Here is a 12,689-nt window from a genome sequence, read left to right on the forward strand (position 1 = left end):
CCTCCCCGACCCAAACTGGAAGATGACTCCATAGGAGAGGAGTCTGACAACTGAAGACTCTGCCTCCATTTCTAATTTTGGAGACTCTAGGAGCCACAGGCTCCTCTATAAACATGAAAGAATCTTCACATACAGGTGGTTAAGTACTTTAATAATTTCTCAATAATACCAAAAGATTTCCACTTTCTCCACCTTGAGGAACTGTCAGTGAAGCCCTCATGACTCAGTAATTCCCACACTTGCGGCGGCCCCTGAAGCCATCAGACGAGAAACTCGTGGACGTGACGCTTTACGTAGCTCCGCCCCGCGCCGCAGACATCAGAGCGTTTACTTTCACAGCCGCACTTTCTGTTTTCATTTGGGGGAAAGGGCTTCAGAGTGAGAGTGTTCACCTCGCATGACCACAGATATCGTCTCTGGACTCCGGAAAAGAAGCGCAATGGAAAACGGTTCGTTCTCAACTGGTGACACTGAGCTGGACCAGGCTGTCAGGCAGTGGCTGCAGTATGACAAGGTAAGCTGACAGCTAGCAAGCTAGCTCAGTGCGCTGTGGCAGTCCTGCACTGTGGTTAGTCTGCTAAATACATCAACTGTTACCTGGCGTCATGTAAGTAATTCAGTTTTAAGTCAAACCACGCTGTATGAGTGATGTAGCATTATTTAGAACATTCGGCAATAAGGAAGTATATTTTGTCCTAAACCACAGTGTAAAACACGACTAACTGAAAGTCACTGAAAGTGAAACTAATTGTATTGTATGGGAGTGCAATCATAGGTGGCACGCCTATGATTATAACTCCGTAACTCGCTCTTGGTCATTGAAAATTGCTTCATTTTACAAGTCTATATATTTCTAAAATCCTGGAGGAGACTATGTGATCTGGTACTACTGATGAGAAAGAAATAGTGTTAAATTGTCTCTTAATTTCTAGTTTATCATGGAAGGTGTTTTAGTCAGTTGAGTTTAACATGCAAAAATGTTAAATTTGTCAACAGGCAAGCAAACAATCCACCATATACAGAGAATAAAACTATAAATAACAATTGAATATTGAATGAGTATTGACTTGGAGCAATTCTTCAAGCAAAGTTCCCTTTTTGCCTTTCAAGGAAATTATTTGGAAATAACGGACCTGTAGAATAAAACCTTACTTCCTCTGAGTATAGGTTTATGTAATTACCATGGAATCTTAGTGATAATTTCTGTTGTGAATACATTAAACAAATATAGAAGCTTCACATTTCATATATCCTCTCCCAAACGACAAAACGACAGGGGGCTTCCTCTATACAGATTGATATACTGATCATTAGTAATTTCACAGAGAAAAAGCTGGGTCACATGATGTTAAAGCCATCTCACCAACACAAACAGAGTCATTCATGGCCTTAAATAGACATGGGATGCCACCAATTAGGTCACATTGGAAAAGGGTCCCATATTCATTAGTCTTAAGATAACTATGTTATGGCAGTTTGCTCAGTGGCCCATTTGAACAGGAGGCATCACGTGGACCCACTTATTGTATTTATGGTTGACATTTCTAACCGGACTGATTCTTAAGTTTTTACTTTATTTAGGAAATGTACACATCATTCATTCACGAGAAAATGCACCACAGTTGGTAAAGAGATCTGAATTGTCCTAAACTCTATAAAAAGTTGTTACACAGGTGAATACATGTAGGACATCTTCTCAACATTTTGACATTGCTCGACACTTAAAGTATGTTATCTAAATTAGAGCTGCCAAACTCTTTGATAATCGATTTATTAATTTTCAAAGTAAGTAAGTAAAACAGCTAAAGATTCAGTTGTTCCAGCTTCTCAAATGTGAGCAGTTGCGATTTTACTTTGCCTCCTATGATAGTGAACTGAATACTTTGAGATTTTGGACTGTTGGTCATACAAAACAAAACATTTGAATATGTCAACTTGAGCTTTGGGGCATTGTGATGAGCAGTTTTTCTGTATTAACTGATGATTTACTTACTAAACAAGTCAACAATAAAATAACTAGCAGATTAATCAGTAATGACAGTAACCATTACACTTCATTTTTTGAGCATCAACATCATAACAGACTAAAACTCGCTTTTTAGAAGATACATTAGAAAGTAAAGAGATGTTGCTAACTTGATCTCTAGCTCTAAGATGTATGTTAGTTTTTAATAAAAGTGGATAATAATGTGGGGTTTATTCTTGTGTTTTTGTTCCCCAGAACCCAAAAACAGTGTCTATGGTGCAGGACCTGGCGAAAGAGGGAGCAGTGGAGGCTCTGAAGAAATGTTTCTCCTCCAGGATGGAGTTTGGTACAGCAGGTCTGAGAGCAGCCATGGGCCCCGGCATATCCTGTATGAATGACCTCACTATCATCCAGACCACACAGGTCAGTTAATAGATAACTACTTTAGTGTCCACACATAAAGCATGAAGTCACACTGAAAGTCAGACCTACTCATTTTGACTCTAGTTCTGTGCTGTTTGAATCAGTCGACACACTCCAAACCTGCATCTTGTTTGACTGTGTAGCTCGTCACCATCTTTTAACCCAACATTGTTGGATCTCAGTGCAGCTGCTTTTCTCACCAGCTTCCTGTTGCTGTTTTTGTATGTCCTCCACTGCAAATTCAGCACTTCCTCCTCTTCAAATTTTCACTTATTTCATCAAATGTTTTCTTCCCTGAAAGGGTTTCTGTCGCTACTTGGAGAAGAGTTTTGGGAACCTAAAGGAGCGAGGGGTGGTGATTGGTTACGATGCCCGTGCCCACCCTCCCAGTGGGGGCAGCAGCAAGCGTTTTGCCAGCCTGGCTGCAGCTGTTTTCATCAGCCAAGGGGTTCCTGTCCACCTCTTCTCTGACATCACCCCTACACCGTTTGTGGTAATCACTTGAATTTCTATTATTTCCTCATTTGGGTTTTTTTTTTGTTTTGTTTTTTTTGCTTTGGTCATTTAATCACAGACACAGTTGATAAAACACCTTAAAGCAGAAGTATCATTCACTGTTTATGTTTACATTTAAGCATGCCTTAAATCATCTCTGCAGGGTAAGAGAGAAACTGTCAGATCAGTTTGTCTGGTGTCATGTTTGTTAGTGAGGCGGGCGACTGGGACAGAGGCTGCAGGGCAAATTCCATTTAAAAGGCTCACTTCCCCTTTGTATCCTACATGTTGCATAATGTGCATATGATTCACCAGGGTATACTCATTTAAAGACACTTTGACATGACTTTGTGTCTATACTTCACATAAATACACTGTAGAGTGAAGCGTAAAACCATACAAGATCACTGTAGCCCAAAGATTTAATCTTGACTTGTTACTTAAGAGTGACAACACATCTTTCTTAGGTATAAATCCTTACAGCTATTTATTTTATGGAAATTTTAAACACAGAATGACCCACAAGCCAACAGCCATACTACAAAAAATCAATTCTGAGGCCATTCAGGATTACTGCCTCGTTCATCATTCTCACATTATATTACTCAATTTGTTTGTGTAATTGCAGGAACAGTGGGTAAGGCTCTTCATTTTGGTCTTTTCTTACAGATAAATACATAGTTTTTAATCAGTCAAGATCAGTTTAAACTGATTTTCACCTGAAGTTTATGTCCCCATGCATCTTTTTTTTCCTACGTCTATCTTTGTATATTTATTTTAAGGAATCAGTAGTAGATTTGCAATAAAGAAAAGTCTGGACACAGCAGGGTTGTGCTTCCAGCAACAGAAACTGAAAAAGAAAATGGAGAAATAAAGCAATAAAACAATCCATCACAGTAATTAATGCTGGCTCACAGCTGAAGTGATCTACACACTGATATTTTTTTCTAGAACTGCCACTTTATTGTGATTACCTCCAGCCATTTACAGTTTTACGGTTCTCGTTGTGCACTTAAAATATATATTATTTACACTCATTGAGTACACTCATTGTCCAGCACAACACCACCTTTAACTGCACCCTACTTAATAAAGCAGCCAGTGAGTGTATCTCTTAGTACGATCTTTGAGTGTATTGGAAAGTGATCATTTCCTCTCGTTCTCCCTGCAGCCTTTCACAGTTTCCCATCTGGGTCTGTGTGCTGGTATCATGGTGACTGCCTCTCACAACCCCAAACAGGACAATGGCTACAAGGTAAAACATTTCACTTTTTCTTTTTTTTTTTTTTTTTTTTGGTAAAAGTTGTTCCTGGCTCTGGCTCTGGTTAAAATTTGAAGGTTGCCGATAAACATAAGTGATTCATTAAGTCTTGTTCAGTGTTGTAGATATCAGATATCATATCTGTCTTTTACTGCTTCGTCTCGGTCTCAGGTTTACTGGGAGAATGGCGCTCAGATTGTGTCTCCTCATGACAAAGGAATCTCCAAGGCCATCGAGGAGAACCTGGAGCCTTGGCCTGAGTCTTGGAATGCAGACGAGGCCTTGAAGAGTCCCTCGCTTAAAGACCCCTATCAGGACACCCACACAGAATACTTCAAAGCCATCCAGAAACACTGTCATCACAGGTGCTCCTCTCATAAAACTATCTGTTTATAGCAGCAAATATAACCCCTGCCGGCAGAGGTCATTCTGTGGAACTAGATTAACAGTGTTCATTGGCTGATTCTGTTCGAGTGCCAGACATTAACACAATGACTTCAGGTCATACCGGGACACGCAACACTACAGAGCTTAAATGTGTTAGGAAAGAACCCACATGTTTTTTATTGATATTGTTGGCAAACTTACTCATCCACCATGCAGATTAGCTACAAATTGTCATTTTTGTCTGTTTTAGTTAACCAAGCAGAAGGCTAAGATAAAAAAACAACAAAAACAAACAAACAAACAGGACGGGCTGGTAACAACCTCACAATAACCTCAGTCATAGGTTTGATGAATACAAGTCAAGTGATCAAAGCCAAATTCACGATTCATAAAAAATAATGTTTTACATGTATTTGAAAAATCTTAAATCCAAGCCACCGCTCTCTTTACATAAATTGTGCAACACATCATTAAGGGAACAAGTTGTAAACAAGTTAGCCCTTGAAGTGTTCCTCTGAAGTTCCCCAGAACCCACATGTTTTGACCGTAGCTTCTGTCTCCGTAGGGGCATAAACAAGACTTCACAGGTGAAAATTGTGCATACATCTGTGCACGGTGTCGGCCATGCGTTTGTCCAATCAGCTTTCAAGGCATTTGACCTTCACCCGCCGTACGCTGTGGAGGAACAGAAAGATCCCGACCCAGAATTCCCCACTGTCAAATATCCCAATCCTGAGGAGGGAGAGGGAGTCCTGGTATGCACTGAACATTCACACAACGATGGCAGCACATGTAGAGTAGATGCCATGTTTTGGTTGAAGGTGTAATGTGCGTCTGTGTTTTGCAGACATTGTCATTTGCACTGGCGGAGAGGGAGGGAGCCACTGTGGTGTTGGCAAATGATCCTGACGCTGATCGTCTGGCCATTGCTGAGAAGCAGGAGAGGTATGTAATTGTGTGCACTCATTATTGCATTAATTCTATTATACTAATCACACCCTTGAACAATGTTGAATTGGACAGACACACATGCCATTTCACATATCTTTCCAAAACAGTTTTTAAATGTCCCAAATGAATCAGTAGCTGAGTTGATGGGGCAGGTTCAAGGACAGTGCGGTCATCAGAGAAGTGAGTTAGAACCATGGCTGTAGCCAGAGCCTGTTAGAAATACTGAGGTCCAAAGTCAGAGAGAACTCCATCTCTTTAAGAATTTTTTTTTACCAGCCTTTTAAACATTTAATTATTTGTTTACATACAATTATATATTCTACAGGGTTTATCACTTACATCACTGTTGAAATGCTTTTTTAAAGCCTCCACGCAGCCAAGAATATACAGGAAAATTCAAAGTAAGAAAATTGATTTTATTTATTATTTTGCCATAAACAGCAAAACTTTAAATATGTTAAGCCCTCAAGATATCAGAATTCAGACCAGAGTAAGCTCAGAGTAATTATAGATTGTGAATTCCTTCTCAGGTCAATAAAACATACTTTTTGGAATCTGTGTCAAGGACATGACCTCAGTGTCCTCAAAAGTAGTTACAGCCCTGAATAAAACACATGGTCATTATAATGCCAGTGGAAATTGGATTATGTTTGTTTGCATGCTTGCATTTCTCTGACCTCTGTCCGTCTCTCCCTGTGTCAGTGGACAGTGGCGAGTGTTCAGTGGTAATGAGTTGGGAGCGTTGCTTGGTTGGTGGATGTTCCGCTGCTGGAAACAGCAAAACTCTGACGCTGCTGCTGTGAAAAACCTCTACATGCTGTCGAGCACTGTCTCATCCAAGATACTGCGCGCCATAGCTCTCAAGGAGGGCTTCCACTTTGAGGTAACACAATCAAATTCAAGACTGTAACTCATCTAAACTGATCTGATTTGAAATTATTTTCTCCTGGATTTTATGTCTCCATGCATCCAAAAGTTGCAATGTTTCCTGCTACAGGAAGACAGCCTGTACTCCAAAATGCAGTTAAGCCTGCCTCTTGTAATGAAGCAGCTCAATGCTTCCAGTAATAGTATTTTAAGATAAAATGGGAATAAAGTGGTGTCTAATGGATATTAACAATACAGTTAAATGCACTCTATTATAGGTAGGCTTCATCATTGCAAATGTTGCTGGGCTAATAGTTTCAAACCACACTTCAGACTTACTGTCACCACTGTTTGGACAGGAAACATTAACAGGGTTCAAGTGGATGGGGAACAGAGCCAGAGACCTTCTGGACCAGGGCAAGACTGTCCTCTTTGCTTTTGAAGAAGCCATAGGTATGCACACACACACATACTTAAAAGTTTGGCGTACATAATGCTCTACACAATGTCAAAAGCTTAATTGGATTTGCCAAAAAGTATTCATGTGAGGTAAATTTATCTGGGATCAGTTGACTGGCAAGTACAGCTTACTATTTCAGTGTTAACAAAATCCTTTTACCAACTCACAAGGTCTAAACTGTCCCCTTGCTTAATGATAGACGACAGGCTGAGAAGAGTGTGCGTGGAAGTAAATTTGGGCCTCGTAGAACTATATTCTTGTGGAACAGTTGTAGCAAAGTTCATTATGTCAGCGTATTATCATATTGTAGATTAAACATAATATGTACAAAAACATTTACAAAGTTTTGTTGCCATTTCAGCACTTTTCATTTAAACAGTGTTTTAATTAAAACATATAGAATGGTAAAGTTTCTATAGAACACCAAATGTGCAGTTTCCTCACTAATCTCTTTATATCTCAACAATATCTTTATATGTCAACAAAAGATGTTTTTCCTCGCACTGAGCTTTTTAGATAGAAATACAGTAAATGTTCTTATTTTTCCTATCGCTAGACGATTGTCATACAGTTACTGTATATAACTGCTCTATTAGTACATCATATAATACTTAACACCACACCTAGCTGTAGGTGTAGCTCGCATCACACCCAGTAATTTACAGCTTCAGTCTCAAAAAGCAACGAGATGATTGAGCTGTTTGGTGCTTCAGGGTTGAAACAACCTGTTCCGTACTTCAGACACTGCGTCGTAAAAGAAAACAGGAGCATTACCTATAGAAAGAATCACAGCAGAAGTCACGGATTCTCATGGTGTAATTAGTATAACCTGCATGACCTTTAGCATAACAATTTCTCCTGTTTAGGCCCCAGTTGGTGGCCACCAAAGGCAGCTGTTTAAACTCTTCAGAGATTTCTTTTGCAGCCTCCTTCAGCAGACTGAAGCATGTAGCAGTCAGCCTCTACTGAAGTGTTTTTGCACTGGTTTTCTAACCTTGTTGTACAGTCTTGGTTACTTGTTAAAGGAAAACATCAATCATTTGAATCAGTAAAAGAATGAAAACATCAGACTTGTATTAGGAACTTGTGAGGACCTTGCTCTCAGTTATTTGCAGCTATTATGAGCCATGTCCGCAGTCAAACACCATGAACTGGGTTATAGGCCGTTTGGGGTTAACATGACGGGTGCTCAGTCAAACACACATATATCACATAGTTTAGAGCATTCCCATCTAATATGATTATAATGCTGTAATTGGAATCACTTGCCTTTGCATGCACTGTTAGTGAACAAAAGAAGTGACTACAGCAGTTGGACGTTTACACATTCCAGGGATGAACTGAAAGTGTCTGTGTATGTTGCAGGGTATATGTGTAGTCCCTCTGTATTGGACAAGGATGGAGTTAGTGCTGCCGCCATAGCAGGAGAGATGATTTCCTATCTGGCCACTGTTAACACCAGCCTTTCTCAGCAGCTCACCGCTGTCTATAAAGAGTAAGACACACATATACACATTAAACTCATCTGACATTGATGTCTATTACTTAGACATATATTAAAACTGCAAACTTTCAACCCACTGTAATCTCTCTACTCTTCTGTCAGGTATGGCTACCACATCACTAAGAACTCCTACTTCATCTGCCATGATCAGATTGTGATCCGCAGCTTGTTCGAGCGCCTGCGCAACTACAGTGGGCAGAAGGACTCGTATCCCACCGAATGTGGTCGGTTCTCCGTCTCTGCCGTACGAGACCTGACCACAGGCTACGATAGCAACCAACCTGATAAGAAGGCTGTAAGTGCGCATATTCACACATGTACATCCACCCAGGACATTGCCATTTGTTTTTGTTTTTTGTTTTCTTTTGATCGGACATGCAGTTGTATTCAAACATTTGTTATTTAAAGCAGCAACATTATGTTGTCTGCCATTAAGATTTTTTGGAGTGTTCTTTGCCTTTGTTAGACAGTTGAGATAAAAACAGGAAACATCTGAAGAAAAAGAGGGGACTACAGTAGTCGTCCCTGTGTGTAATTGTGTTGTCAAAACACAAATGACAGTTACTCTTTGTTTGTCCATCTCTCCGACTGTCACTCCCTCCTCTCATCGTCCAGGTTCTTCCCACTTCCAGTTCTAGTCAGATGATCACCTTTAACTTCTCCAACGGGGGGGTGGCCACCATGAGAACCAGTGGCACTGAACCAAAAATCAAATACTACACTGAGCTCTGTGCTGCTCCTGGTAACAGGTAGGTCACTGTGGAAACCGGCTCAAGTGACAAATGTCTTTAAGGCTTCATTATCAATCAACTTGTCCATTATTTTCTTGATTAATCATTTATACAAATTTCTAAAGTGCAGTGTTTCCTCTACATTCATTTAGCAGTGGCGGCCCGCCACTGCTAAGTCATAGCCGCCACGCCTTCAAATTTCTTTTATTTTTTTTTATTTTATTTTTTTATTTTTTTATTGTCGCAAATGCACCACCGCCACATCTCTCCACCTTCACAGCACAGCCTGTGTGATGATGAGCGCAACAGCGGGGGGAGGGGAGGGAGGGAGGGAGGGAGTGGGGTGGTTGGGGGATCCTATTGGAGTTAATTACTCGCGAGAGCGCGGCCTTGAAAGTGACATCACGTCAGGCACCAGGTGAGAGTCAGAGAAGTGTAGTCGTGAGGAATAAGGCAGCGAATTACCGGAGAAAAGGTAGACTTATTAGCCAACTCAGTGACGCTAACTTGGGTAAACTAATTGATAGCATTAAGCTAATATCTACACATCATTATGTTTTAACTGCTGACTGCATTTTCAGATGAGCTTGTTCAGATACTTCTCTAAGAAGAGAAAGACAACAGATGAAGAAGACGCTAGTCAGGAAGCATCATAAGCCTTTTACTGACTCGTAAATGATGGTGGTTAGGTAAAAAAATAGTATTTTAATGTTCACACTTGTAATCAGATGTGATGTGAGTGTAAATTATATAACGCTGTTAGCGTTACGTTACTCACACTTTTAATGTAATCTTATTAGACAGTAACATTAGACAGGGAGGAGTAGTTAAACAAAGTGGAGGAGAGCAGAGCAGCGGGAGAGCTGGGTGAAGGTGCAGGGGAGAGAGATGAGCCTGGGTGCAAACTTTGCCACTCTACCCCCCCCCCCCCCCCCACTTTGCCACTGACTCTACACCCCCCCCCCCCCCCCCCCCCCACTGCTGAAAAAAATCATAGAGGAAACACTGAAGTGAATTGCTTAACATGTCTTGTTTTGTTTGACCAACAGTCCAAAACAAAAGATATTCAATTTACAATAATATAAAACAGAGAAAAGCAGCATATTCTCACATTGGAGAAGCTGGAACAATGAGTTTTTAAAATTTTCCTTGAAAAAATGACTTAAATAATAGTTTTTTCAAAATAGTTGCCCATTAATTTTCTGTTGATGAAGTAATTGTCTTAACTCTTAATGTCTCAACTGTAAACGGAAACCCTGGTCAATTCAACACAATTACTTACATAATTTTATATTTTCTTTCCTTCTCTCTGGGTCTCTAACAGTGATGTGGCACACCTGAAGAAGGAACTGGATGACTTGGTTGATGCCATCATTGAAAACTTCTTTGAGCCACAGAAGAACAAGCTGCAGCCCAAACCAGAGTAGCACTGATTAGGCAAATAAATCACAAACAGGACAAGTTGTGACCAATATCTCTGACCAGCATTTCACATAATGTCTTCATTTCTCCAGAAGGGATTCTTGATCTAATACAGGCTTCATTTTGCTTTATAACTCCATTAATGACTATTCTACCACATTCTGTTGTTACTAGTTGGACCAGGAAGAGATCTGGATACCATACCATTGCCTATTGATGAATCTGTCTTTATTTTAATAATCTGCAAAGTCAGTGGCCTCCACTAACCTCCACTTTGAGTTTGTTCAGCCACGCATCTGTTTTTGGGGTGTAGTTATGGGTCGAGTGCCAGTACAGCACTCATCATGCATGAAAGTGACCTGATTTGGATTAAGTTTATCACATTGCTGGAGATCTTAAACCACAGCTGTAAAATGTTTGTCATGCTAAAAGCCAAAGTCCTTCCTGCTTCCCGACTGTGTGTTAGATGCACAGATTACTGTATATTCACTTGAATTTAACATAATGCATTCCGAACTGTGCTTCAGCATCAACTGCAAGGCTGCCAACTTAAAGAGTGACAGCAGAGTGTAAGTGAGAATTGCTGAAGCTGATATTGTAACTAACTTTAATGGATGTTTTAAACTGCTGTTAAACTCTGAATGTGTAATATCTTAGTTAATTAGTAAGGTATAACATTGAAAGTGACAGTAGAATACTTTTTAAGTTTTAAATCAGTGCCAGGTGTGAAAAATCTGGCATCTGGCAAATCTTACTACTCTTGACATGTGTAATTAGCAGCTCACCTCTCCTGATGTGCCTCGTATTCTCAAACACTGTGCTGAAAAGACAGTTTCTTTCAATAAACTAAAATAACTGCCTCAGTTATATGCTTCGCCCTACCAGTCAAGTTGCAGTTTACATCCATGTCTGTCCACACTTATATACAGTATATAGTGAAGACTCTGAAGGAAAACGTATAAAGTGTATTGAATTTTTTTTTATTAAATTTAGTGAATTGAATTACATTTAATTTTATGAAAACAAATGTTTTAAATTTTCTTAAAATAACTGAATTGAGTTGGATTAATTGCACATGAAATAAGATTTGATTAATTTAATTAAATATTGTGTCTATTTAAACTGCCCTAATTTACAATAATGTCAAGTAGATACAAAAAATAAATACAAGTTAAAAGAAGACCATCAATTGAAACAAACATAAATGCTGAAGGGGCCACGCATTTGATTTGTGTGATATTCCTCTGAGCAGCACTAGAGGGTGTATAGTAAGGCCGAGGCTTTCCAAAGAAAATTTAAGCCAGTAAACAGATGTTCATTATAAAGGAGCAAACTGTTTTTTCGGACAACCTTGTGACTGTCTTCTGTTTAATTTTGTATAGAAAACTTAATGGAAGTCTTGGATATTGCAGATTACAGACACTAGAAAATGAACACTTCATGATAAGGGTTAAAGCATTGGTAGTGTTAAGAGGACACATCTAAACAATTAGAGTTCAGTGAGCACCCAATAGTGGCTAAAGCATAGGACTTAGTCACTACAAATAGAATGAATAAATAATGTAACAATAAAATTAAAACAGGAACAAACACAAGTTAAAAGGTTAGAGATTGATGATTTAAAATGACCAAGACGTACTAAGGCATTCTTTTCTAAAATGCTTTCTGGTGAGTTCCTGGTGGGATGCCAAAAGCAGTTTTTCCAAGCTCAGTCACTTGAGAGACGTTGTGTGTGAGTGTAAGCCATTCATAAGTCCTGGTTTAATGTGGTCAAGCCAACCATTTTAACATGAAAGTAATATATGAAGGCAAATTTCCAATGAGGCCATTGTAAATAAAAGATATGTGTAATGTGTAGAAAATCACACTTCTTATTAGAGGGCCGGGTGATAGGATGCAAAGTTTAAAAAAAAAAAATCCAGACGACCAAGACCATAAAAAGAGTTTATCATGAAAATATAGCCTGGCTTAAAACTGAGTAAAACTGTAAAAACTGTCAGAGCTTCTGTCAGACATAACACCTGATGTGAGCTGAAATTAAGGCATATTCAATGTACTCATTTAAAATACACTGAGACAAATTAATTTTATTTAATTTATTCAAATAAAATGACATTTAATGTATTAAATAAAATTGATCTAAATGATTTTGCACAGAATGTATCCACACAGCCGCAGCTATCCTTGTTGGGACATGGCATTGACCTCTATTTATTGTGGAC

General features: G+C 39.3%; 1 protein-coding gene across 1 annotated transcript; it reads left to right on the plus strand.

Moving 5' to 3' along the window:
* Positions 1 to 302: 302 nt before the first annotated feature.
* pgm2 (phosphoglucomutase 2) lies at positions 303 to 11,330 on the plus strand. The gene is made up of 13 exons (XM_056372808.1): positions 303 to 514; positions 2,222 to 2,389; positions 2,691 to 2,882; positions 4,056 to 4,139; positions 4,317 to 4,510; positions 5,098 to 5,287; positions 5,380 to 5,477; positions 6,186 to 6,366; positions 6,710 to 6,803; positions 8,176 to 8,305; positions 8,417 to 8,609; positions 8,930 to 9,063; positions 10,370 to 11,330. Exons 1-13 carry the CDS (start codon positions 398 to 400, stop codon positions 10,470 to 10,472), a joined length of 1,878 nt encoding a protein of 625 aa, XP_056228783.1. The 5' UTR covers positions 303 to 397; the 3' UTR covers positions 10,473 to 11,330.
* The last annotated feature ends 1,359 nt before the right edge of the window (positions 11,331 to 12,689 follow it).

Source organism: Seriola aureovittata, chromosome 3, assembly GCF_021018895.1.
Source record: "Seriola aureovittata isolate HTS-2021-v1 ecotype China chromosome 3, ASM2101889v1, whole genome shotgun sequence".
NCBI classification, from domain to species: domain Eukaryota; kingdom Metazoa; phylum Chordata; class Actinopteri; order Carangiformes; family Carangidae; genus Seriola; species Seriola aureovittata.